Source organism: Artemia franciscana, chromosome 12, assembly GCF_032884065.1.
Source record: "Artemia franciscana chromosome 12, ASM3288406v1, whole genome shotgun sequence".
NCBI classification, from domain to species: domain Eukaryota; kingdom Metazoa; phylum Arthropoda; class Branchiopoda; order Anostraca; family Artemiidae; genus Artemia; species Artemia franciscana.
This window is the reverse complement of record NC_088874.1, coordinates 15825293-15851274: the sequence shown is the minus strand read 5'-3', so window position 1 is coordinate 15851274 and position 25982 is coordinate 15825293. Positions and strand designations below refer to the sequence as shown.

At 35.7% G+C, this 25982-nt stretch overlaps 1 protein-coding gene across 1 annotated transcript in view; it reads left to right on the top strand.

Annotated features, from left to right (window-relative positions):
- LOC136033746 (regulator of G-protein signaling 17-like) overlaps positions 1-25982 on the top strand; it is a 163805-nt gene that overhangs the window by 122480 nt on the left and 15343 nt on the right. The window contains exons 5-6 of the mRNA XM_065714644.1: positions 7496-7557; positions 15408-15574. Of these exons, the coding sequence (XP_065570716.1) occupies positions 7496-7557; positions 15408-15574 (229 nt within the window). The remainder of the gene's footprint in view (positions 1-7495; positions 7558-15407; positions 15575-25982) is intronic.

Below are 25982 nucleotides of genomic sequence, written 5' to 3'. Positions count from 1 at the left end.
TATTTACATATGTATTTGATTGCCTTTACGGAGTTACAGTATTCAACGTTTATGTGTGCATTAAATGTTTTTGATAATAATAGGAGTATGGAACAACCCACTGGTTATCTACTTTGATGGTGGTACCGTTACGCTTCTTTGTTATTGCTGTTTTACCGCCATCTTTAGTAGATCTTCTTCTATATTGTGGGTAACCATCATTGCCAGTAATTGTCTTTGATACTAAAAGTCGAGGATATTGCTTTTTGCACCTTCCTTTGGCCATGCATGGTGAATTTTCGTTCAGTGCACCGCAAGGTCCATGTATCATATTTTTTACAATAATATCATGTAACCCCTTATCGACATTTTTATCAAGTATTTCAGCGGAAATCACATCATCAATTTCGTTATAAGTAATTTTTTTATGTAGCCAGATTAGTATATGTGCGTGTGGCAAACCTCGTTTTTGCCATTCCACTGAGTACATCCAGCATCGCACTGACCCAAACACTTCAAGTTTTACTATGTAGTTTATCAGTGATTTCAACTTTTGCCGGAAGACACGGGCCGTAATGTCATGCCTACGAACTGCCGATTGGCCTTGAAGTAAAAGCTGCAGTATCTCGTCCCAAGATTGATTACATGTAAATGTAATAAATAAATCTGGGCGACCATAGAGACGAACATACGCAATAGCATCTTGAGCATATTCATGCAAATGACGGGGACTGCCAGCATATGACGAAGGTAAAATTGTTAATCTTCCAACGTTTGTGGTATTACCGTCATTTATAACTGCATCTCGCAAGCCGTCCTAGCCGAGTCGGTTGGTGCGCTGGATTTGGGATCCTTTGTCTGAAAGGACGCGGGTTCAAATCCCGGTGTAACCAATTGTTCAGTTTGGGACGGGAGTCAGTGGCGTGACTCTGTAAGCTTAGCCAGAGTCGACCCAGCTTTAAATGGGTACCTGGAGAAATCTGGGGAAGGTAAACAGGAAGGGTGTGCGAAAGCACAGGATGGTTGGCCCCCAACCCCCCATTGCACTTCCTGGCTGAAGGGCCAAGAAACGGAGATCAGCACCGCTGGTAGGGACTGTAAAGTCTAATGCCGTATCCTTTACCTTTACCTTCTCGCAAATGAATGTATTGTACAGAGCGGAGCTTGGTCTGATTCAGGCGGATATATAGCAAACGTTCTGATTCAATTTTAGCATACATATCAACGACAAATTGGTGAAACAATTCACGGCATTTTAAAATATAATTTTCTTCATCCTGCCGAATCATTAGTCTATAAGAATAATAATGCATTGCACTGCATTTCTTATTCATTTCTTTGTTAGTGGCTGGATTCATCAATTTAATATTAAAGTGATAGCCGTTGGCTCCATCCCAAAAAATGATAGGATATTTTAGGGCATCGTAGCATCGATGAGTTTCAGCAATTCTTAACAACTGAGCGTTTCGCTTATGTAGAATAATATCTCGAGGTAAAAACTGATCACCGACCATAACGATTGCCACTTCGTCGATAGTTGGAGCATTGTATCTACGCACATGTTGGCCAGGAGGCGTTTTGTCAGCGGAAATAACAATTTTATGCGTATCAGTAGGCATCAAATCGATGGCTGTTTTGAACAGACGAACTAAATTATTATTTTCGTGGAAAAGATGTTGCAATGGGGAAACGATTGTCCTTTCAACCTTGGGAGAAATTTCGCAACGTGCATTCAATTCAGAATTTCTATCACTGATGAAGTACAATTGTAAAAATTTATGGTTCTCGCCTGAGAATGGTAGAAGGGACCCTGCTCTATGATAAATTTGCCCTTTTACTTTGAAAGTAGACATAAATTGATCTGGATTTTCGATTTGGGCTCCAAACGACGTCATTTGGAAACATGAGTTGTATTTTCTGATTTTTGAAAAAAAACCCGCTTAGATTCTGACGTAGTTCCAGTAAGGAAAGTCTTCAATGGCTCTGGTGGTGTAGCCAATAGAGGAAGTTTAACTTTTCCTGAGGCGCAACACATTCCCATTGTTTCACAATTGAATTTCAAGGCCTTGCAATAGGGACAAATTTTAGACATTGTCCCGATTTGAACACATCTACTCAAGCTATAATCATCGACTGGGCTGTACCTGAATGCCAGGCGATAACTTTCAGGTTGCTCTGATTCCTCGGCACGCTTTCTTTTCTTACTTTCTCTATCAGTAGCAAGCCTGATTTCTTGCTGTTCTTGTGATTCCTCGGCACGCTTTCTTTTCTTACTTTCTCTATCAGCAGCAAGCCTGATTTCTTGCTGTTCTTGTGATTCCTCGGCACGCCTTCTTTTTTCAGTTTCTCTTTTAGCAGCAAGTCTGCTTTCGCGTTGCTCTGGTAGTTCCGCGGCACGCTTTCTTTTCTGACTTTCTCTATCAGCAGCAAGTTTTTTGGCATAGACTCTTTGAGCATCTTCATCGGCTATTGCCATTGTAAGTTCATCAGTCATTTTAAACTTAAACATTAATAGATTTCTGCGTGAACATATATGTCTTAAATATCTTTAATGACGTCACCGTCATAGCAAAAATGACGACAACTAACTTCATGACGTCAGTCGACACATAAACATGACGTCACCTGATCCACAGACAGACAACTTATTTTTATATATATAAGATAAGTAAATTAGACGGAAAGTGACGAAACTAACGTATTTCTAAATGGTAAACTAAATTAATTTGATAAAAGGTTTTGGGCCGTCAAACATAATAATTTTTAGTTAGTGTTGGGCTAATAAAATTAAATTGATATTACGAGCATACTAGCATCGAAAGTAGAATTCCTGTAATGTTTAGCAGTAGTCGTATATAATTCAAATATTAGCTTAAAATTATTGATCAATAAACTCAGAGATTATTGTGCACGTTCTAAATTTGAACCTCACTTTAGTTTATATACTAATAAAGATTAAAACCCAAAGTATGAGTGTGAAGTTTTACATGGTTATGTATTGTCCAATATTTTAAATGTGTTCTTTACATTTTTGGATTTAGACACCTATATTTTAATACTTCACTCAGATTGCAATCAGCAACAAAGACTTTGATGATATTGAAAGTCCATTTTGTCACTTTTACGCCTCAAAATTGTTTATATTTTTTTTTTTCTCATTTCCGATATAATTGTGGAAAACCGCTTGCTAAGGTGTTCTCAAAAAGAGGATCAACCTGGAAACTTACGTTTAACCATTCTTTATCCTTGCTAGTTCTCCCTTTGGGAGCTGCTAAGCGAACGTTTTTTTGTAACTATTTCAGAAGTTCAATGTCTCAATTAAAATGTTTGCCCATTTTGTATTTTCAATTCATTTTGAGTGTAAATGAAAAGACAAAGTCATCAAGAAGTTCTTTAAATATTTGTTAAATAAAAATTGCAATGTGAAGAGTTCTGAATCAGCAGATCATATATTATAGTGTGAAACACTCAACTCAATCCCCAACTCCTAAAAACACACGAAGAAGAATTGTTGAAATGAAAATGTAAAATTAAATATGGTAGAACATTCTACACTATAGACCATATTATTACCTGTATCTTGGAATTTATATAGAATATTCCGATACCCTTCTTTTATTCATTCTTTACATTTCTCTGACTTTCTCTTTGACTGCTCAACTTTACATGTGGGGGAATTTACGAGGGCAATTTTCTGAGGGGGAGTGTCCACGGGAGGATTTTCTCGAGCTAATTGTCCGTGGAGCGTGGGATTTTCTGGGAGTAATTTTTAGAGAGGGGATCAACCGGACACTGTAGAAATCTGTTATTTTGGACAATTATATTTTATTTGGGAATATAAATACACTAAAGAATGCACTCTTTTTCAAGAAATATTGTTCTGCAAAACTAAAAGTTGATCAAATAAACAAAAAAAAAATGTCTTTTTTCAAGCAGAAATAAGAAGCAACATTAAAAATATAAGTCTATGCCAAAAAACTTGCTGCTGATAGTTCCTCGGCACGCTTTCTTTTCTGACTTTCTCTATCAGCAGCAAGTTTTTTGGCATAGACTCTTTGAGCATCTTCATCAGTCATTGTAAACTTAAACATTAATAGATTTCTACGTGAACATATGTCTTATATAACTTGAATGACGTCACCGTCAAAGCAAAAATGACGGCAATTAATTTCATGACTTAATTTCAGAACTTAATTTCTGTGTTGACTGACGTCATGAAATTAGTTGTCGTCATTTTTGTTATGACGATGCTTAGTATATTGTAAAACACATTAATTTGGTTAATAATTTAAAAAAACTAAAAAAAAAGTAAAAAGAAAAAACGAAAAAAAAAACTAAAAAAGCTAAAAAAAGTTAAAAACCAATAAAAAACTGAAAAGAAAAAAAGGAATAAAACTAAAAAAATTTTCATCTAAAAAACTAAAAAAAACTAAAAAAGGTAAAAACTAAAAGAACTTAAAAGAAAAAAAAACTAAAAAAAGGAAAAAAACTGAAAAATAAAGGAGAAAAAGAAAACTAAAAAAATATAAATAAAAATAAAAAAAATAAAAAGATAAAAACTTCAAAAAAACTAAAAAGAAAAAAGAAAAAAACTGAAAAACCTAAAAAAAGGTCAAAACCAATAAAAAAAAACTAAAAGGAAAAAAAGGGAAAAAATTAAAAATTTATTTCATCATATACCAATTCAAAAACGAATGTATACCCGGATGACGACCGGGACACAGGGAATATAAATGACACAACTACAACGGGGACGCCGGGGGGCACAGGGGGATATAAATGACGACCGGGACACCGGGACACAAGGAATATAAATGACGCCCGGGACACTCAAAGAGAAATCAGAGACTGGAACACCGGGACACAAATGACGACCGGGACACAGGGAATATAAATGACGACCGGGACACAGGACATAACTACAAAGGGGACGCCGGGGTGCACAGGGGGATATATAAATGACGATGGCGACTCAGGGAATGGTCGATTAGCAATCACCATCAACAAAGCTCAAGGGCAATCATTAGAATCATGAGGTATAGATCTGAATACGGATTGTTTTCCCATTGACCATTATATGTTGCATGTTCAAGAGTCGGTAAACCTGACAATCTATTTATATGCACAGACAATGGGACAGCAAAGAATGTTGTATATTCGCAAGTTTTACGTAGTTAAAAACATATATATATATATATATATCTATCTATATTCACAGGTGGGACATAGGGACACAACTACAATGGCGCGTAACTAATATGGCGCGTAACGACTTACGCGCGCGGGGGGGCTTGGGGGGGGGCGCGAAGCGCCCCCACCAACTAGGTGTTGGGGTGGCGCGAAGCGCCACCCCAACAGCTAGTCTATATATATAAAAATAAGTTGTCTGTCTGTGTGTCTGTCTGTCTGTCAGGTGACGTCATGTTTCTGTGTTGACTGACGTCATGAAGTTAGTTGTCGTCATTTTTGCAATGACGGTGACGTCATTAATGGTATTTAAGACATGCGTTCACGGAAAAATGTTTAATTGTAAAATGACTGAAGAACCTACAATGGCAACAGCCGAGGAAGCTGCTCAAAGAGTCTATGCCAAAAAACTTGCTGCTGATAGAGAAAGTAAGAAAAGAAAGCGTGCCGAGGAATCACAAGAACAGCAAGAAAACAGGCTTGCGGCTAAAGAACGCAAAACCGCGCAGTTAGATGAAAATCCACCTGGAAAGCGAGAGTCAAAACATATCAAAACTGAAAATGATAGCGATGATGATTGGGTTTGTGATTTTGACTTGGATAAGGTCATCAATGCCTACCAGATTTAAGTTAAAAAACAAAGGTTTGGCGATATGTACTTCATAGTGACGCTGAAATATAAAGAAGAAAAAAAAAACTGAAAAAATGTAACCAACTAAAAAAACTAAAAAGAAAAAACACTCAAAGATAAATTACAGACCGGGACACAAATGACGACCGACACAGAGGGAATATAAATGACGACCAGGAACCTCAAAGAAAAATTACAGACTGGGACACCCGGACACAAATCACGACCGGGAATATAAATGACGACCGGGACGCAGGGAAACAACTACAACGGGGACGCCGGGGGCACAGGCGGGATATATAATTCACGACTGAGACACAGGGATTGTTTGAATAGAAATTACTGACCGGGACACAAATGACAACCGGGACACTGGGACACAGGGAATATAAATGACGACCGGGACACTCAAAGAGAAAATACAAACTGAGACACTAGGACACAAATGACAACCGGGACACAGGGAATATAAATGCTATTTATATGCACAGACAATGGGACAGAGAAGAATGTTGTATATTCGCATGTTTTACGTAGTTAAAATATATATTTATATATATCTCTATTCACAGGTGGGACACAGCTACAATGGCGCGTAACTAATATGGCGCGTAACGACTTACGGGTGCGGGGGGCTTGGGGGGCGCGAAGCGCCCCACCAACTAGGTGTTGGGGTGGCACGAAGCGAGTTGTGTGTATGCATGTTTGTTTGTTTGTAAAAAGAGCGTTTGAATATGACGTCATTATTAGTACATAATGCTTTGTATATGCACATACATATAAATATAAATGCTATTTATATGTACAGACAATGGGACAGCGAATAATGTTGTATATTCGCATGTTTTACGTAGTTAAAAATATATATTTATATCTATCTCTATTCACAGGTGGGACACAGGGACACAGCTACAATGGCGCGTAACTAATATGGCGCGTAACGACTTACGCGCACGGGGGGTCTTGGGGGGGGGGCGAAGCGCCCCACCAACTAGGTGTTGGGGTGGCGCGAAGTGCCACCCCAACAGCTAGTATATATATATATATATATATATATATATATATATATATATATATATATATATATATATATATATATATATATATATATATATATATATATATATATATATATATATATATATATATATATATATATATATATATATATATGTATTTATATGAATATATAGGCCTATACAAATATTTATTTATTTGTTTTTATTTAAATGTTTAGCGATGTGCCTGGTGGAATATGAAACCCACAACTTATTGCTACTGAATATGTACTCTTTGGCACATTTAGTAAAATTGAAAAGTAAAATCAAGAATAGGAAAGAGCAAGATCAAAACTCAAACAAGGAGAATTCTGTCGGGCATTAAACCGTTGTTAACAAACTTTCAATGGTCTTTAAATATTCCTTTTTTTTAAGAAAATATCTAACCCAGGACTTTGCTACTCACGACACAAACCAGTTTCAAGTGTGAACTAGTAAAAAGAAGTATTATTCCACATTTGCGAATAGAAAATCCACCTCTGAAGCCTCTTCTGCCTGCGTGTTGCGGCGAGTAATATCCTTTTTGTATCGATTATGGACTCTTTATGGTTGTAACCTTACTCTTGAGTGTCACTAGAAATACCTTCTTATGTTGTTCAACTCCTAAAATGCCAACTATATTGATTTTTATATTTTGCAGGCCTTCTTTGGAAGAAATTCGAATGTGGGCGGATTCCTTTGACAGGCTGATGAAAAATAGGTGTAAGTTTCTATCTAAATTACTTTTCCTAAGCGTTGCGGGAATTCCCACGTCAATATCGGATCTTCCTTCAATGAATTGTAGAGCTGAAAGTCCTTTGTTTTCTCTTTATCCAGGGCTTTAAGTTCAAGAACGAACTGGGCTTTTAGTAGGAGAATTTTCTTTGCAACAACCATGGGGCAGTTAGTTAAAGATTCAGTTGAATAGTAGCTCATATTATTAAAAAAAAAAAAAAAAAAAAAAAAAAAAGGAAACAGACATTTTTATGAAAAATATTCAGAATGAAAATATAGCGGTTATCGAGTCTTACATTCTAGTTACATCGAGTTCTAATTACTAATTCTAATTACAAAAATCTATTTACATCGAGTGTAAGTAGATTTTTCTTACTTATAGTACCAAGGATATCAAACATAAATTTGTATTGCCTTCTGGACGCATCGTAGACCGAGTCATACTGAAAAACCGTTAATTTCTTTCGGTTGTTTCAAAACTCAGAAGTTTTTAGGACAATACCACATTTTTATCAGGGTTATCACTGTGAACCTTGAAAACAAACAAGCAGAACTGATTGATGAAATGTTAAGATTTAAACATAAATAGTTTTTTAAGTATAAAAAAACTACGGCTTTTTAGGGTGTTTAGTGGTATATGTTTTAGTTTACTTTTGCTGATTTCTCACTCGCGCTTCCTTCTTTTAAACTCGCTAAGCCCCAGAACTGCACAACTGCATATGGAGGACTTTTTCATGGAATTTGAATTCTCGATTTTTCAATTCATTAAGTTATGTGAGGTTCAGTAACTTTCCACTTAACCATTTCAAAAAATCAGCTTCATTTTCACTGTCCTTGGCATTTTCGGGTTTGAAGCTGCTTGAAATGGTGCAATGAACGAATATGTTCAAATGGATATACTTTTTAAGTTGCCTTATACAATCTGTACGTTACCTTGTTAATTTAAAAAACTTTCAAGTCATTTTTTATCACTCATTATGAAGCATCTAGTTCTTTACTTTATATTTAAGTGGACGCTTTTATGAATATTAGGCTACTGTGTTTCTCTTTAAACTATTGCCTATATTTACGAAAAGCAGAGAAATTATTAAAATAAGTTTTAATAGCCTAAATTTTTAATTTGTTCCATAAATTTAAATTTTTTCTAATGGTAATTAATTTTAATGATTATTCTGTTGTAAATAGAAGATTGGTAGAAATGATACTGAGGAAGAGAATAGATAGGAGTGGTCTCTTGCCCATAAAGGCAAGGTTCATCATCAAGTAGTATTTAGGGTCGTTATTTAAGAGTTCAGGATGCGAGAATCAATTTTAAAATTAGTATGAAGACTTAGTCCCTTTAATTAGGAATGATTGAGGGTGAACAGTTGACGTTAGATAAAGAGAAAATAGACTGAATTACTTATGTAGGGTACTAGTAACAAAATCGCAATTAATGATGACACTATATTGGAAACAAACTTTACTGCTACTACTAATATTACTGATAAGTACTCGCATCACTACATCACGGCTCGCTGATGTAATGAGTTGTCTGTTGCTGTAGCAGTGGTAATGTTTGTCCAATCGCCGAGAGACCATAAAAAAACATGGAAGTATTGTCCTAACGAGGGATTTTGTTTCACAGAAGGGTCAAGCTTCATTATTAACATTTGTTAAGACAGGCATTTTCGATATGTTTTACCAATTTTTGAAACTAAAGGGATAGTCATGGTCCCAATGGCTCCTGGGATGCCATCTTTGGAATCTATAGGTTTGCCTGACTTATCTATACTGTTAAAATGTCAAGGCAATAGTCTGTTAATTCTATTAAATAAAAGATACGTTTTTTTTCAACTGAAAGTAATGACAAACTTTAAAACTCAAAACGAACAGGAATTATTCCTATAAAGGGCTACACCCTACTCACATCCCTTATGCTTATAATGCCATTGTTATTTATTGGTTCATTCTTCTTTTGTTTTACAACCTCAATTTGCTTACTGAGGTTTATTTCATGTCAAGCACAGCCTGAAATTAAACATAACAATTTTATTTTAACTTTAAACTTTCAGTTTAACACAAAATTTTACAACATTTTCTTTCAATGATTTAAAGCTGTTTAGTCTATAAGCAATTTTGCTTACTTTGCGCTAAAGCCTTTAGAACTTTAAAAAAAAAACTTCCTATTCTAATTAGACGATCCTTGTGTTTTTCAGTTGCTGTTCTTTCAAACTTGGGATAAACAGTCAAACTTTATCTTAAAGAGCGATGTAGGCTATTGAGGGGGAGGCAACCCTTCACATACGGAATAATTTCTGTTCGTTTTAAGTTTTAACGTTGTTCGTTACTTTCAGTTAAAAATAAAACTTTTTTTATTTAATTTTATCATTTTTCATATAATGCTGGCAAATCGGGCTCACCCTCCATGAACTATCCCCCCTTACGGGAAACTATTCCGTGGGAATTCCATCCTACGTAAAGCGTAAATTCTCTCCAGACAGCTACATCCTCACTGAAAATCTTGCTGACGATTCAGCTTAAAAATTCTCCTTAGCTTACTTTCATTTGTAAAATACCCATTTCTAATCAGTTTCAACGCGGTAAATAGCCCTCGGGTAAATACCCCGGAAAATCTTCACATGCAAAGTTGAGTTGGAAAAGAGAATGTAAGACAATTAAAAAGAATTGCATGTAGGAATTGTCCGTCACGCATCACTCTAAAATCAATCCAATTCTTTCATCCCTTAGTTCTTTGACTATCTACTTTAGTTCTGCCCTAGGAATTACGCATGGACGGATGATAGATAGACTTATTTGCCAACAAATGAAATTTTTATACAATCCCAATAATGGTTTATCCAGATTTTCCTCTCACTCACACTGACTATCTTTCTTGGTTTTTTCTACGATTAGGCATGACTTGAAGCCCACAACTACATGATTTTAATTCAAAATCAAATCCCCCCAATGTAAATTTCCCCTGGAAAATTCCCCTCTAGAAATTTCCCTTCCCAAGGAAAGTTCTCTCTACTGAAACCCACCCTAGGTACAAAAATAACCCCCCCCCCAAAAAAAAAGGCAAATTTCATAGCTTACAGGCTTCTCCCCACGGGATGCTGTGAGCCATTTTACCCCTAAAGACAAATTTATTGGATCTTTCAACTATACTGAACAAAATGGATACCTCAAAATTCTGATCAGATAACTACGGGGGAGAGGGGGTGTAGAAGGTGGGTTAGCTGCCCTCCCATCTTTAGGGTCACTTAAAAAATGCATTGAAACTTTTAATTTTTGTTCGAATGAACCCTCTCCCGACCTTCTAGGACCATTAAAAAAAATTAACATGCACCCGTGATCTTTCTTCTAGTAAAAAAAGCATAGTTCCACATTTTTTTTACATAGCAGCTTGAAACTTCTACAGAAGGGTCCATTAGTACGCTAAATCTGATGGTGTGATTTTCATTAAGATTCCTTAAATTTTAGGTTTTTCCCTTTATTTCAAAAATCAGGATAATTTTCTCAGGCTCGTAACCTTTGATGGGTAGAACTAAATTTGATGAATCTTATATATTTGGAATCAGCATAATAAGCTTTCGATTACTATTGAGACGAGTAGCTCCTTACTTATAGTTCTTTATGACGAACTGTTTAATTCCCTGGCATCTCAAGACTCTCTTAATTTTTGTTCTTAATTTAAGGCAAAACAGATTTAGTATTTTATTTGTATTTTTTAAGGAAGATGAAGGAAGGGGAAGCGTTTTGAGCTATAGATAACAGAATTACCTTTTCTGTTTTCTCTTTGAGGAATTCACACAATGCTAGCACGTGTCTCTTTTGGGACACACTTAGCATTTATCAAGGAAATAGATACGGTACCATGGTAAGCTACCTCATAGCAACTTTTGAAAGCATTTTAGTTTTTGTTGTATCAATCTTCATTTACCTTTGTGGAATATAAAGGCAACAAAAAAACAAGGAAGTCCCACGTCATTGCATTGAAAAATGAGTTAAGGTCTTTATAGATCGAAGAATAATGGAAAGCTGCCAACTTTCTAAACATATTTTTACATCTTTCTGTTGAGACTACGATGCCAAACCAAGGAGATTTGAGGCTCCTTAGTGTTCTCTAATCTTTTGAACACTTTCATTTGGAGAGGAAAAGTGCGAGTGCACTAATCATAAATGAATTAAAGAACCCTTTCCTTTGTAAAGATTTAATGACTAGAAACGTTTGAAATGTGATTGCTGGTCATAAAAGCAATTATTATGAATAATTCTCAAGAGCACGTGGCCTTCCAGCTAAAAAATAAATTAAAAAAAAACCTGGGCTAGATAGAGACAGTGACTGAAATTGAAATTTCATTTGATAGGAAAGACTATTTTTTTTTTTTTTTTTTAGGGGACGGCTACTCCAGCAAAATGCCGCTCTTTACGCTGAGGTTCGACTAGTGATTTATCGAAAGCATTTTAGATTGCAATCTTTTATAAACATGAAACAATTGTGCTATTGAAAATACATACTTGCAGGTTACTGTTTAAAACATTTGAGTGAAAATTTTATTATTTATAGTGTGTAAGAATAAATAAGCCCTTTCATTTTCGAAATCGTGTAGTAAATATAATTTCGTTAATTTTCATCTCAGTGCTCTTGTGTAAAAGCATTCATCATTGAAGAAGTGAGTAAAAAAGATCACTTTGGCATGAATATCAGGGAGATGAGAAAGTAGCAACCCCTCGTCATGTATGCGATACTTTTTTTTTATTTCAAGCTTTAATGTCACTATTAACTTTCAAACTTCACTGTAAAAGTGACATTTAAACTTGAAACGAACCGAAAATGCATCCTGAATGATGCAGGCAATGCACTCTGTCATCTTCCGATTTTTAAATTTGAATTTGACTTCTCCCTCGTTATACTTCAGAAAAAATGTTCTAATGCAAGGGCAATGGGACATTAAGTGGGATAGATGTCACTAAATCGGCACCCTTATTGAACGCTTAGTCATTATATTCTTGAAATATATTCTTAAAAATAAATACACGGATTTATAGCCGAGCTTTTAATGTTTTAGATCCCCTTCCATGAAAAAATTAAAAAGAACTGTCCCTGATAATTGGAGCGCAACTATGCTATACTGGATTTTATTTTAATAACTTAATTTAATAACTTAACTTTATTTTAATAACATGGAAAAAAAATTCCACCAAAACAAGTTTTTCAAAGAAATGTAAAGAGCTCCAATAAGCCAAAAATGAGCAAAAGTAAATTAAAATAAGCTTCCGAGCGTAAAACTACCACAAAACACTATCAATAACGCCCATGCCTTCAAAAGACCAGAATGTAATTCGCGCTTTACTGAAAACAAAATAAATTTTAAATGTTTTGACTTTTTTTTTACTATCGTAGATAAGAGATTATCAAAACATTATGGAATTAAACTGCCTTTAATTAAACTGACAATATAAGGTCATTGTTTTCGTTTTTTTTCCTTTAGTACAGCGCAAAGTCTGTTCTGGTTTTGAGAAAACATGGGGCTTATCGACCCGAAGCATATTAATTTTTGCTCGTGTTTTGATTACCTATCCAATGAGCCACTTCCAAAGTTTACACGATCGCTCTTTCTGTATAAACCTCATATGCACCCAGGGCATAACTTACAACCTAAGGGCTGTAGGGGGGTTGCCATCCTCAAGGACACAATTTCTGGACCTTTCAACTGAACAAAGTGGCTGAACAAAATGGCTAGCTCAAAATCTTGATTGGATGTGTTTGGGGAAACAGTGGGCGTGGGAATGGGTTAGTTGCCTTCCAATCACTTTCGACTATTGAAAAGAGGAAGAGTCCTTTCAATTTTCAATTGAATGAGTTCTTTTCGAAGTTTTTATAACTTCTCCTTCGATACGAAGTGCCTTGGTCTAAAACAAACAAACAAATAAAAAGAAAATAATACTTTTTTCCCACATCGCTCTTTACTTAGGCAGCACTATTGCGCTGCCTATGATATAACCGAATAAATGGTATGTGATAATGGATCACTTAATATGAACTAAATTTGAAGTCTGGGAAGGATACTTCCTGTTAAACCCCTAAAACCGATATTCCAACTTTATCAGATATGGGAAATTCTGTGAGCTAAATAAAATCTAGGGTTGGATGTAAATTTATGAAAATATAGGGGGTGAGGCGAAATGTACTTTTTGAAATCTAAAGGGAGAATTTTTTCATTTTTATAAATACCAAAAATATAATACCATTTATAAATACCATTTGGTATTTTGGAAATACCTGAAAATGGAATTTTCAATTAAAATACCATCCAAATGGGTCTTTTCCAAAATCCAAAGGGAACAAACAATCAAGAGGGCATACGCCCTCCCTAATCCCCTCTGCATTGACGCCACTGGGTTGGCCTAACCTTGGTTGACAAAGCCAAAGGACTTACACAGCAATTTCGTACATCAATGCGGATACATGTGACGGCATCTGTATAGGTGTATTCATTTTCGTAAAGTACCGGATTTAGCAAGCAGTTTCACTGATTTTAAATCCCAAAAGGTACCAACCCAGTAATGAAGGACCGATTGCTAAGATAATCTATATGCACCACTTCAGAAAATATAAAATTGAGGCAAATGAATATTTTCATTAAATATTCTATGTAGACTAAGCGAGAAATAACACTACGAATTCTTGAAGCATAATAATTATCTACCAAATACTGTGCTAAAACTTTAGAATTTCATTTAATTGTTGCATTTCCCAGCCAAGTCGCGTGGTCAGCCCCGAGCTACTTATATTAAAATGCCCTTGTTCTCTCCGTGACCTCTTAACATCTAAACTGCACCATTAAAGTTTTTATAGTCGTCCCCTTAATGGTTTTACTAATGACAGTAAGCCAAATTGCTTTCTAAGCTTCTCAGTTTTTTCTCATTATCTCTGTTACAATTTAGCTCATCAAGATAAAAATTGGAAGCTATTCTTTTGGTAAATGTGTTTTCAGGCTAAGACGAGGATTCACTATCTCGGTTACAATTTACATATTCTCTCTCTCTCTCTCTCCCTCTCTCCCTCTTTGTAGTTTTGTTATCTTTTTCTGTAGTTAAAATTTGGAAATGTGTTTGACTCACATGCAGCTGATCCTGCCTATAAGTTGGGTAATAATTTTCCTCCATGTATTATTTAAGAAAACATTATGCGAATAAAGCGTTTGCATCATTTCCTTATGTGTCTTAACGTTCAGGATCAAAGTACATATATTAATTTTCCTTTTTGTTTTAGGTACGTATGCGTGGAGGGGTTGTAAATTAGTATTGTAACAGTATCATTTTCAAACTACCTGAGTGAGAATACATTGTGCATCATGTATTTGTTTATATTAGATTTCAATCCTTGACCATGAAAAGGGTGCTAACAGTTATCTCTATCAAGAAACATTTCTAACTTTGCTATTTAATATAAATGCCGGAACATCTGCATGTTTCGCAGAATAGAAACTAGTGCAGTAGATCCTGCAGGAGACAATCTGAAGGACTTTAAAGCTAAGCATTATCGAAATCGCAACAATAAACTTTGTACTGCAACCGCAACAATAAATTCCTCTTTACGTTTGATATATCGTATGCAATATTGGAGCGTTTTCCAAATATGACCTCTTTCACACCAGTTGGGCCTCCGGGGGGAGGGGGGAATCAGTGTCTACTCCGACCAAAGAGCCAATTAGGCCGGATCAAACAAAATGAGACCTTTATATAGGCTTGAAATGAGAAAAGCTTTTTTTGGTACCCTACTTTCTTGGTTGTGATAGTTTAACAAGTTCCGATAAAAATATAAATATGAAATTTTCTTCCTTTTTCAGATGGTCGTAATGTTTTTCGAGAATTTCTCAAGTGTGAATATAGTGAAGAAAACATTCTATTTTGGCTTGCCTGTGAAGATCTAAAAAAAGAAACAAACCCTGAAAAAGTGGAAGAAAAGGCTAGAATAATATATGAAGACTATATATCGATACTTTCGCCAAAAGAGGTAAGAAGAATTTCAATCTTGAGATGACAAAAAATCACCTCATAATTACTTTAAAAATGTCTATGATTCTCAGTCCGACAGCCTACAAACTTCGCCCATTTCAGAGTTTTGATGATTTCGGATAGACGTGGGGTTTGTTCTAAGACTCAAAAGCTCTAAATATAGGCCTTCTAACTAGTATAGTATGTTCTTTTCAAGATTTTTCTCATCTTTTTAGTGCAAAATACATCTGTTTTGCACTTTCTTCCACCTAAACCGCAGAGTGACTAGCCTACTCCTGATCTTATAGACGCCTAGTTCTGCTATTTAAAGTTGGGCGACGTTTGTAGGATGTCCGTACATCCGATCGTATTCATTCTGCCTGTGGGAAATCTAAGTCTTGTTTTCAGGTAGTGGGTTCTAACAAGGGCTTACACCCAGCTCCAACTCATGCATTTTCAGAACTCGGGGTTCAACACGAATCTGTTACAAACCGTTTTCAGCCACCGCATTTGCTCTCATATTCAACCCAGGTTTGCTGAATCTGGAACTCGCTAAAATATCAAGTTTAAACTCGAAGCTCCACAAATTCTTGGCGTTCAGAGACAAAGTAAACTATAAAGGTGAAATTTTATTACTTATTGGATATTATTGGACTGAAAATTAAAGAAAATGTGAAGTATCATACACTACCAATATCTATACATTTCCTGATTCAATTCGAATAGCTGTATGATGGTTTGTAATATACCAGGCCTTTCATTCATTTAACATCAAACAAAATTCTGTAATTGTCGAGTACTTCATCATATCATGTAATTTTTAAAATATCCGCTCTATTCCCAGCCTTAGAAGTGTCTTCAGCAGAAACAGTTTCAATCCCTTGTTTCGGCTCTAAAACCTTATTTCAAAACTCTTGTTTCACTTCACACGCTCAACCCGTGTTGGTTGCCCCTGAGCTTGGCCTGGAAACAAAGCTTTATATAACCTTTGGATTCTCAGGGGAGTTTTTATCACAGTTCGAAGTCTACTATTATAAAGTTTTTGCTTTTGACAAGCGATTTTGGTTGTCGCTAAATTATTCCAAAGATGCATTTTTAACAATTATTTTAGATGGATTAGGAAAACACCCCCTATAAAATAAAACTTCTACTCTCCAAAATAGTCGGCTATTCCATTCTCGTGTCATTCTTTCTCCACTCAGAATCATCTCCCCAAGAATAAAGAACCTAAGTTTACATATATCCCTGAATTCCACTTACTTTTGATTATATCTGAATTTGGCATTTTCTGTGACCTTTTGATGACGTTGAGATAAACCTTTGGTCTTTTTATTTGCTATATAACATTTCTAAAGATTGAAAACTAGCTGTGCAGAAATAATGTTTTATAATTGTTGTCATGGTGATACTCTTCAAACCTGTATAATGCCTGTTGATACGTTAAGGTAAAGCCCGTGAATAATAGTGTAAGAAGGGTCACAAGGAACCTATTTCTTTGGATGCCTGTACACAAATTACAAAGAATACGTTTCACCTGTGCATTCATATATATATTCATGCACAAGATACCTAGAATGTACAAGCAATCCTCTCTTTTATTGTGCTCAGGCTACATTGCAGTCACACTTGTCGTTAAATCAAAATCGTGCACGACTTGCCTGATCATGTACACTATTTAAAATTTCCTATTATGTCAATTTTCAAGCATAAAATTCTCATTGGCCAATCAGATTCAAGAGCTAAGGTACAGTTTTTTTTGTTTTTTTTTAAACTAGAATATATGGAGACTTAGTGTTGCCACAAGCTTTTCAAAACAGTTTCTTGAAATTTTAACTTCGCAGCTTGTGAAATACAAATGTGACTTAACAAAAAGTGTGAAAATAACGAAAAACTACATCTTTTTTTTATCGTTAGATGTGACTAGGTTTGACTGATGGTGTGACTAGGGCATTGGACTTTTTACTAAAAGGCCATATATATATATATATATATATATATATATATATATATATATATATATATATATATATATATATATATATATATATATATATATATATATCTATATATATAAAAATAAGTTGTCTGTCTGTGGATGTGTGGATGGGTCAGGTGACGTCACCTGAAAAAACTGGATCAGGTGACGTCAAAACTGAAAAAACTAAAAAAAGGCAAAAACTACAAAAAAAACTAAAAACTAATAAAAAAAATAAAAAAGCTAAAAAACTAAAAAAACTATAAAGGTAAAAACCAATAAAAAACTAGAAAAAAAACTGAAAAAACTAAAAAAAGGCAAAAACTAAAAAGAAGGTAAAAACTACAAAAAAACTAAAAAGAAAAAAAAACTAAAAACTAATAAAAAAACTAAAAAATCTAAAAATCTAAATAAACTAAAAAAGAAAAAAAAGGAAAAAAATAAAGGAGAAAAACAAAACTAAAAAACGAATGTATATACAGACCGGTACACCGGGATACAAATGACGACCGGGGCACAGGGAATATAAATGACGACCGGGACACAGGGACACAACTACAACGGGGACACCGGGGGAAACAGGCATTATATGTTGCATGTTCAAGAGTCGGTAAACCTGACAATCTATTTATATGCAAAGACAATGGGACAGCAAAGAATGTTGTATATTCGCAAGTTTTACGTAGTTAAAACCATATATATATATATCTATCTATATTCACAGGTGGGACATAGGGACACAACTACAATGGCGCGTAACTATTATGGCGCGTAACGACTTACGCGCGCGGGGGGGCTTTGGGGGGGCGCGAAGCGCCCCCACCAACTAGGTGTTGGGGTGGCGCGAAGCGCCACCCCAACAGCTAGTATATATATATATATATCTATATATATAAAAATAAGTTGTCTGTGTGTGGATCTGTGGATGGATCAGGTGACGTCATGTTTCGGCTGACGTCATGAAATTAGTTGCCATCATTTTTGCTTTGAAGGTGACGTCATTCAAGTTATATAAGACATATGTTCGCCGTCATGTTTCGGCTGACGTCATGAAATTAGTTGCCATCATTTTTGCTTTGAAGGCGTGACGTCATTCAAGTTATATAAGACGTATGTTCGCGTAGAATTCTATTAATGCTTAAGTTTATAATGACTGATGAAGATGCTCAAAGAGTCTATGCCAAAAAACTTGCTGCTGATAGAGAAAGTCAGAAAAGAAAGCGTGCCGAGGAACTACCAGAGCAACGCGAAACCAGACTTGCTGCTAAAAGAGAAAGTGAAAAAAGAAGGCGTGCCGAGGAACTACTAGAGCAACGCAGAAGCAGACTTGCTGCTAAAAGAGAAAGTGAAAAAAGAAGGCGTGCCGAGGAATCAAAAGACCAGCAGGGAAACAGGCTTGCTGCTGATAGAGAAAGTAAGAAAAGAAAGCGTGCCGAGGAATCAGAGCAATCTGAAAGTTATCGCCTGGCATTCAGGTACAACCCAGTCGATGATTATAGCTTGAGTAGATGTGTTCAAATCGGGACAATGTCTAAAATTTGTCCCTATTGCAAGGCCTTGAAATTCAATGGTGAAACAATGGGAATGTGTTGCGCCTCAGGAAAAGTTAAACTTCCTCTATTGGCTGCACCACCAGAGCCATTGAAGACTTTCCTTACTGGAACTACGTCAGAATCTAAGCGTTTTTTGTCAAAAATCAGACAATACAACTCATGTTTCCAAATGACGTCGTTTGGAGCCCAAATCGAAAATCCAGATCAATTTATGTCTACTTTCAAAGTAAAAGGGCAAATTTATCATAAAGCAGGGTCCCTTCTACCATTCTCAGGCGAGAATCATAAATTTTTACAATTGTACTTCATCAGTGATAGAAATTCTGAATTGAATGCACGTTGCGAAATTTCTCCCAACGTTGAAAGGACAATCGTTTCCCAATTGCAACATCTTTTCCACGAAAATAATAAGTTAGTGCGTCTGTTCAAAACAGCCATCGATTTGATGCCTACTGATACTCATAAAATTGTTATTTCCGCTGACAAAACGCCTCCTGGCCAACATGTGCGTAGATACAATGCTCCGACTATCGACGAAGTGGCAATCGTTATGGTCGGTGATCAGTTTTTACCTCGAGATATTATTCTACATAAGCGAAACGCTCAGTTGTTAAGAATTGCTGAAACTCATCGATGCTACGATGCCCTACAATATCCTATCATTTTTTGGGATACATTTGTTCACGGAAAAATGTTTAATTGTAAAATGACTGAAGAACCTACAATGGCAACAGCCGAGGAAGCTGCTCAAAGAGTTTATGCCAAAAAACGTGCTGCTGATAGAGAAAGTAAGAAAAGAAAGCGTTCCAAGGAATCACAAGAACAATAAGAAAACAGGCTTTTCTTCGCTGTCCCATTCTCTGTGTATATAATAAGATTGTCAGGTTTACTGACTCTTGAACATACAACATATAATTGTCCATGGGAAAAACAATCCGTATTCAGATCTATACCTCATTATTCTAATGATTGCCCTTGAGCTTTGTTGATGGTGATTGCTCATCGAACATTCCCTGTGTCCGCGTCGTCATTTATATATCCCCCTGTGCCCCCAGCGTCCCCGTTGTAGTTGTGTCCCTGTGTCCCGGTCGTCATTTATATTCTCTGTGTCCCGGTCGTGATTTTTGTCCCGGTGTCCCAGTCTGTAATTTCTCTTTGAGTGTCCCAGTCGTCATTTATATTCCCTGTGTCGCGGTGTCCCGGTCGTCATTTGTGTCCCGGTGTCCCAGTCTGTAATTTCATCAGTTGACAAACATGACGTCAGTCGCCAAACAACTTCATGATGACATACAGCTCAATCTTTATAATGACGTCAGTCGACAAACATGACGTCAGTCGACACACAAACATGACGTCACTCGACAGACAGACAGACAGACAGACAACTTATTTATATATATATAGATATATATACATACATATATATATATACTAGCTGTTGGGGTGGCGCTTCGCGCCACCCCAACACCTAGTTGGTGGGGGCGCTTCGCGCCAGCCCCCAAGCCCCCCCGCGCGCGTAAGTCGTTAAGCGCCATAATAGTTACGCGCCATTGTAGTTGTGTCCCTATGTCCCACCTGTGAATATAGATAGATATATATATATATATGGTTTTAACTACGTAAAACTTGCGAATATACAACATTCTTTGCTGTCCCATTGTCTTTGCATATAAATAGATTGTCAGGTTTACCGACTCTTGAACATGCAACATATAATGGTCCATGGGAAAACAATCTGTATTCAGATCTATACCTCATGATTCTAATGATTGCCCTTGAGCTTTGTTGATGGTGATTGCTAATCGACCATTCCCTGTCCCGGTGTCCCGGTCGTCATTTACATCCCCCTGTTTCCTCCGGTGTCCCCGTTGTAGTTGTGTCCCTGTGTCCCGGTCGTCATTTATATTCCCTGTGTCCCGGTCGTCATTTGTATCCCGGTGTCCCGGTCTGTATATACATTCGTTTTTTAGTTTTGTTTTTCTCCTTTATTTTTTTCCTTTTTTTTTCTTTTTTAGCTTATTTAGATTTTTAGATTTTTTAGTTTTTTTATTAGTTTTTATTTTTTTTCTTTTTAGTTTTTTTGTCCCGGTCGTCATTTATATCCCCCTGTTTCCCCCGGTGTCCCCGTTGTAGTTGTGTCCCTGTGTCCCGGTCGTCTTTTATATTCCCTGTGTCCCGGTCGTCATTTGTATCCCGGTGTACCGGTCTGTATATACATTCGTTTTTTAGTTTAGTTTTTCTCCTTTATTTTTTTCCTTTTTTTTCTTTTTTAGTTTATTTAGATTTTTAGATTTTTTAGTTTTTTTATGAGTTTTTAGTTTTTTTTTCTTTTTAGTTTTTTTGTAGTTTTTACCTTCTTTTTAGTTTTGTTAATTTTTTTTTTACTTATGTCCTGGTCGTCATTTATACTCCCTATGTCCCGGTGCTTTGTTGATTGCTAATCGAACATTCCTTTTGTCCTGGTCGCTTTCTCTTTGAGTGTCGTCATTTATTTTTTTCTTTTTTAGTTCTTTTAGTTTTTACCTTTTTTAGTTTTTTTTAGTTTTTTAGATGAAAATTTTTTTTAGTTTTTTCCTTTTTTTCTTTTTAGTTTTTATTGGTTTTTACCTTTATGTTAGCTTATTTTTCAGTTTTTTCCTTTTTTTTTAGTTTTTTTTTATTTTTTATTTTTTTTAGTTTTTTACCTTTTTTTAGTTTTTTTAGTTTTTTTAGTTTTTTTAGTTTTTTAGCTTTTTTACTTTTTTTATTAGTTTTTAGTTTTTTTGTAGTTTTTGCCTTTTTTTAGTTTTTTCAGTTTTTTTTTTAGTTTTTTATTGGTTTTTACCTTTATTTTAGCTTATTTTTCAGTTTTTTCCTTTTTTTTAGTTTTTTTTAGTTTTTAGTTTTTTTAGTTTTTTACCTTTTTTTAGTTTTTTTAGTTTTTTTAGTTTTTTAGCTTTTTTATTTTTTTATTAGTTTTTAGTTTTTTTTGTAGTTTTTGCCTTTTTTTTAGTTTTTTAGTTTTTTAGCTTTTTTATTAGTTTTTAGTTTTTTTTGTAGTTTTTGCCTTTTTTTAGTTTGACAACTTATTTTTATATATATAGATAGTTTTTTTTTTTTACTTATGTCCTGGTCGTCATTTATACTCCCTGTGTCCCGGTGCTTTGTTGATTGCTAATCGAACATTCCTTTTGTCCTGGTCGCTTTCTCTTTGAGTGTCGTCATTTATTAGTTTTTTCCTTTTTTTCTTTTTAGTTTTTTATTGGTGTTTACTTTTATTTTAGCTTATTTTTCAGTTTTTTTCTTTTTTTAGTTTTTTTTTATTTTTTATTTTTTTTAGTTTTTTACCTTTTTTTAGTTTTTTTAGTTTTTTTAGTTTTTTAGCTTTTTTACTTTTTTATTAGTTTTTAGTTTTTTTTTGTAGTTTTTGCCTTTTTTTAGTTTTTTCAGTTTTTTTTTTAGTTTTTTATTGGTTTTTACCTTTATAGTTTTTTTAGTTTTTTAGCTTTTTTATTTTTTTTATTAGTTTTTAGTTTTTTTTGTAGTTTTTGCCTTTTTTTAGTTTTTTCAGTTTTGACGTCACCTGATCCAGTTTTTTCAGGTGACGTCACCTGACCCATCCACACATCCACAGACAGACAACTTATTTTTATATATATAGATATATATATATATATATGTATATATATACATATATATATATATATATATATATATATATATATATATATATATAAAAATAAGTTGTTTGTCTGTCTGTCGACTGACGTCATGTTTGTGTGTCGACTGACGTCATGTTTGTCGACTGACGTCATTATAAGGATTGAGCTGTATGTCGTCATGAAGTTGTTTGTCGTCTGACGTCATGTTTGTCGACTAACGAAACTACAGACCGGGACACCGGGACACAAATGACGTGTTATGTCTGTTATAACGTAATAGAGGCAACAATCTTGACAGGGCCTTTTGAGGGTGAGGCTTTTCTTATTCCACGCATTCTCATGATTCCAATGGATCTGCCTTTTCAACCTAAAAGATTGCAATTCCCAATTTGATTAGCATATTTAGTTTTCAGTCCAGAACCACTAAAGCTATTATGTAAATATCAAAAATATTTATGTTGTCTGAGCAATAATTTTTAGTTTTTATTTCAAAATAGAAAATTACCTGACAATTTTAGAATTATATCTATCTATATATAAAAATAAGTTGTCTGTCTGTGGATAAGTTGTCTGTCTGTGTGTCTGTCTGTCAGGTGACGTCATGTTGCTGTGTCGAATGACGTCATGAAGTTAGTTGTCGTCATTTTTGCTATGACGGTGACGTCATTAATGGTATTTAAGACATGCGTTCACGGAAAAATGTTTAATTGTAAAATGACTGAAGAACCTACAATGGCAACAACCGAGGAAGCTGCTCAAAGAGTCTATGCCAAAAAACTTGCTGCTGATAGAGAAAGTAAGAAAAGAAAGCGTGCCGAGGAATCACAAGAACAGCAAGAAAACAGGCTTGCATTTGATAGAGAAAGTAAGAAAAGAAAGCGTGCCGAGGAATCACAAGAACAGCAAGAAAACAGGCTTGCGGCTAAAGAACGCAAAACCGCGCAGTTAGATGAAAATCCACCTGGAAAGCGAGAGTCAAAACATATCAAAACTGAAAATGATAGCGATGATGATTGGGTTTGGGATTTTGACTTGGATAAGGTCATCAATGCCTACCAGATTTAAGTTAAAAAACAAAGGTTCGGCGATATGTACTTCATAGTGACGCTGAAAAATAAAGAAGAAAAAAACTGAAAAAATGTAAAAACTAAAAAAAAACTAAAAAGAAAAAACACTCAAAGATAAATTACAGACCGGGACACAAATGACGACCGACACTTAGGGAATATAAATGACGACCGGGAACCTCAAAGAAAAATTACAGACTGGGACACCCGGACACAAATCACGACCGGGAATGTAAATGACGACCGGGACACAGGGACACAACTACAACGGGGACGCCGGGGGCACAAGCGGGATATATAATTGACGACTGAGACACAGGGATTGTTTGAATAGAAATTACAGACCGGGACACCGGGACACAAATGACGACCGGGACACTGGGACACAGGGAATATAAATGACGACCGGGACACTCAAAGAGAAATTACAAACTGGGACACCAGGACACAAATGACGACCGGGACACAGGGAATATAAATGCTATTTATATGCACAGACAATGGGACAGCGAAGAATGTTGTATATTCGCATGTTTTACGCAGTTAAAAATATATATTTATATCTATCTCTATTCACAGGTGGGACACAGGGACACAGCTGCAATGGCGCGTAACGACTTACGCGCGCGGGGGGCTTGGGGGGGGCGCGAAGCGCCCCACGAAATAGGTGTTGGGGTGGCGCGAAGCGCCACCCCAACAGCTAGTATATATATATATATATATATATATATATATATATATATATATATATATATATATATATATATATATATATATATATATATATATATATATATATATATATATATATATATATATATATATATATATATATTTATATATATATATGTATATATATATGTATATATATATATATATATATATATATATATATATATATATATATATATATATATATATATATATACAGGGAATATTCACAGGGAATTATACACAGGGAATATATATATATACACAGGGAATGTTCGATTAGCAATCACCATCAACAAAGCTCAAGGGCAATCATTAGAATAATGAGGTATAGATCACGTCATGCGTGTCGACTGACGAAATTACAGACCGGGACATCGCGACAGAAATGACGAACGGGACACCGGGACATAGGGAATATAAATGACGACCGGGACACTCAAAGAGAAATCGACCGGGACACAAGGAATGTTCGATTAGCAATCACCATCAACAAAGCACCGGGACACAAATGACGACCGGGACACAGGGAGTATAAATGACGACCAGGACACTCAAAGAGAAATTACAGACCGGGACACCGGAACACAAATGACGACCGGGACAAAAATGACGACCGGGACACCGGGACACAGGGATTATAAATGACGACCGCGACACTCAAATAGAAATTATAGACTGGGACACCGGGACACAAATGACGACCGAGACACAGGGAAACAACTACAACGGGGACGCCGGGGGCACAGGGGAATATATAAATGACGACGGGGACACAGGGAATGTTCGATTAGCAATCACCATCAACAAAGCTCAAGGGCAATCATTAGAATAATGAGGTGTAGATCTGAATACAGATTGTTTTTCCCATGGACTATTATATGTTGCATGTTCAAGAGTCGTTAAACCTGACAATCTATTTATATGCACAGACAATGGGACAGCCAAGAATGTTGTATATTCGCAAGTTTTACGTAGGTAAAAAAATATATATATCTATCTATATTCGCAGGTGGGACACAGGGACACAACTACAATGGCGCGTAACTAATATGGCGCGTAAAGACTTACGCGCGCGGGGGGGCTTGGGGGGCGCGAGGCGCCCCCACCAGCTAGGTGTTGGGGTGGCGCGAAGCGCCACTCCAACAGCTAGTTGTATATATGTATATGTATGTGTGTATATATATATATATATATACTAGCTGTTGGGGTGGCGCTTCGCGCCACCCCAACACCTAGTTGGTGGGGCACTTCGCGCCCCCCAAGCCCCTCCGCGCGCGTAAGTCGTTACGCGCCATTGTAGTTGTGTCCCTGTGTCCCACCTGTGAATATAGATAGATTTATATATGTGTTTCAAACTACGTAAAAATTGCGAATATACAACATTCTTGGTTTTCCCATTGTCTGTGCATATACAAAGCCGTATGTACTAATAATGACGTCATATGCAAACGCTCTTTTTACAAACAAACAAACATGC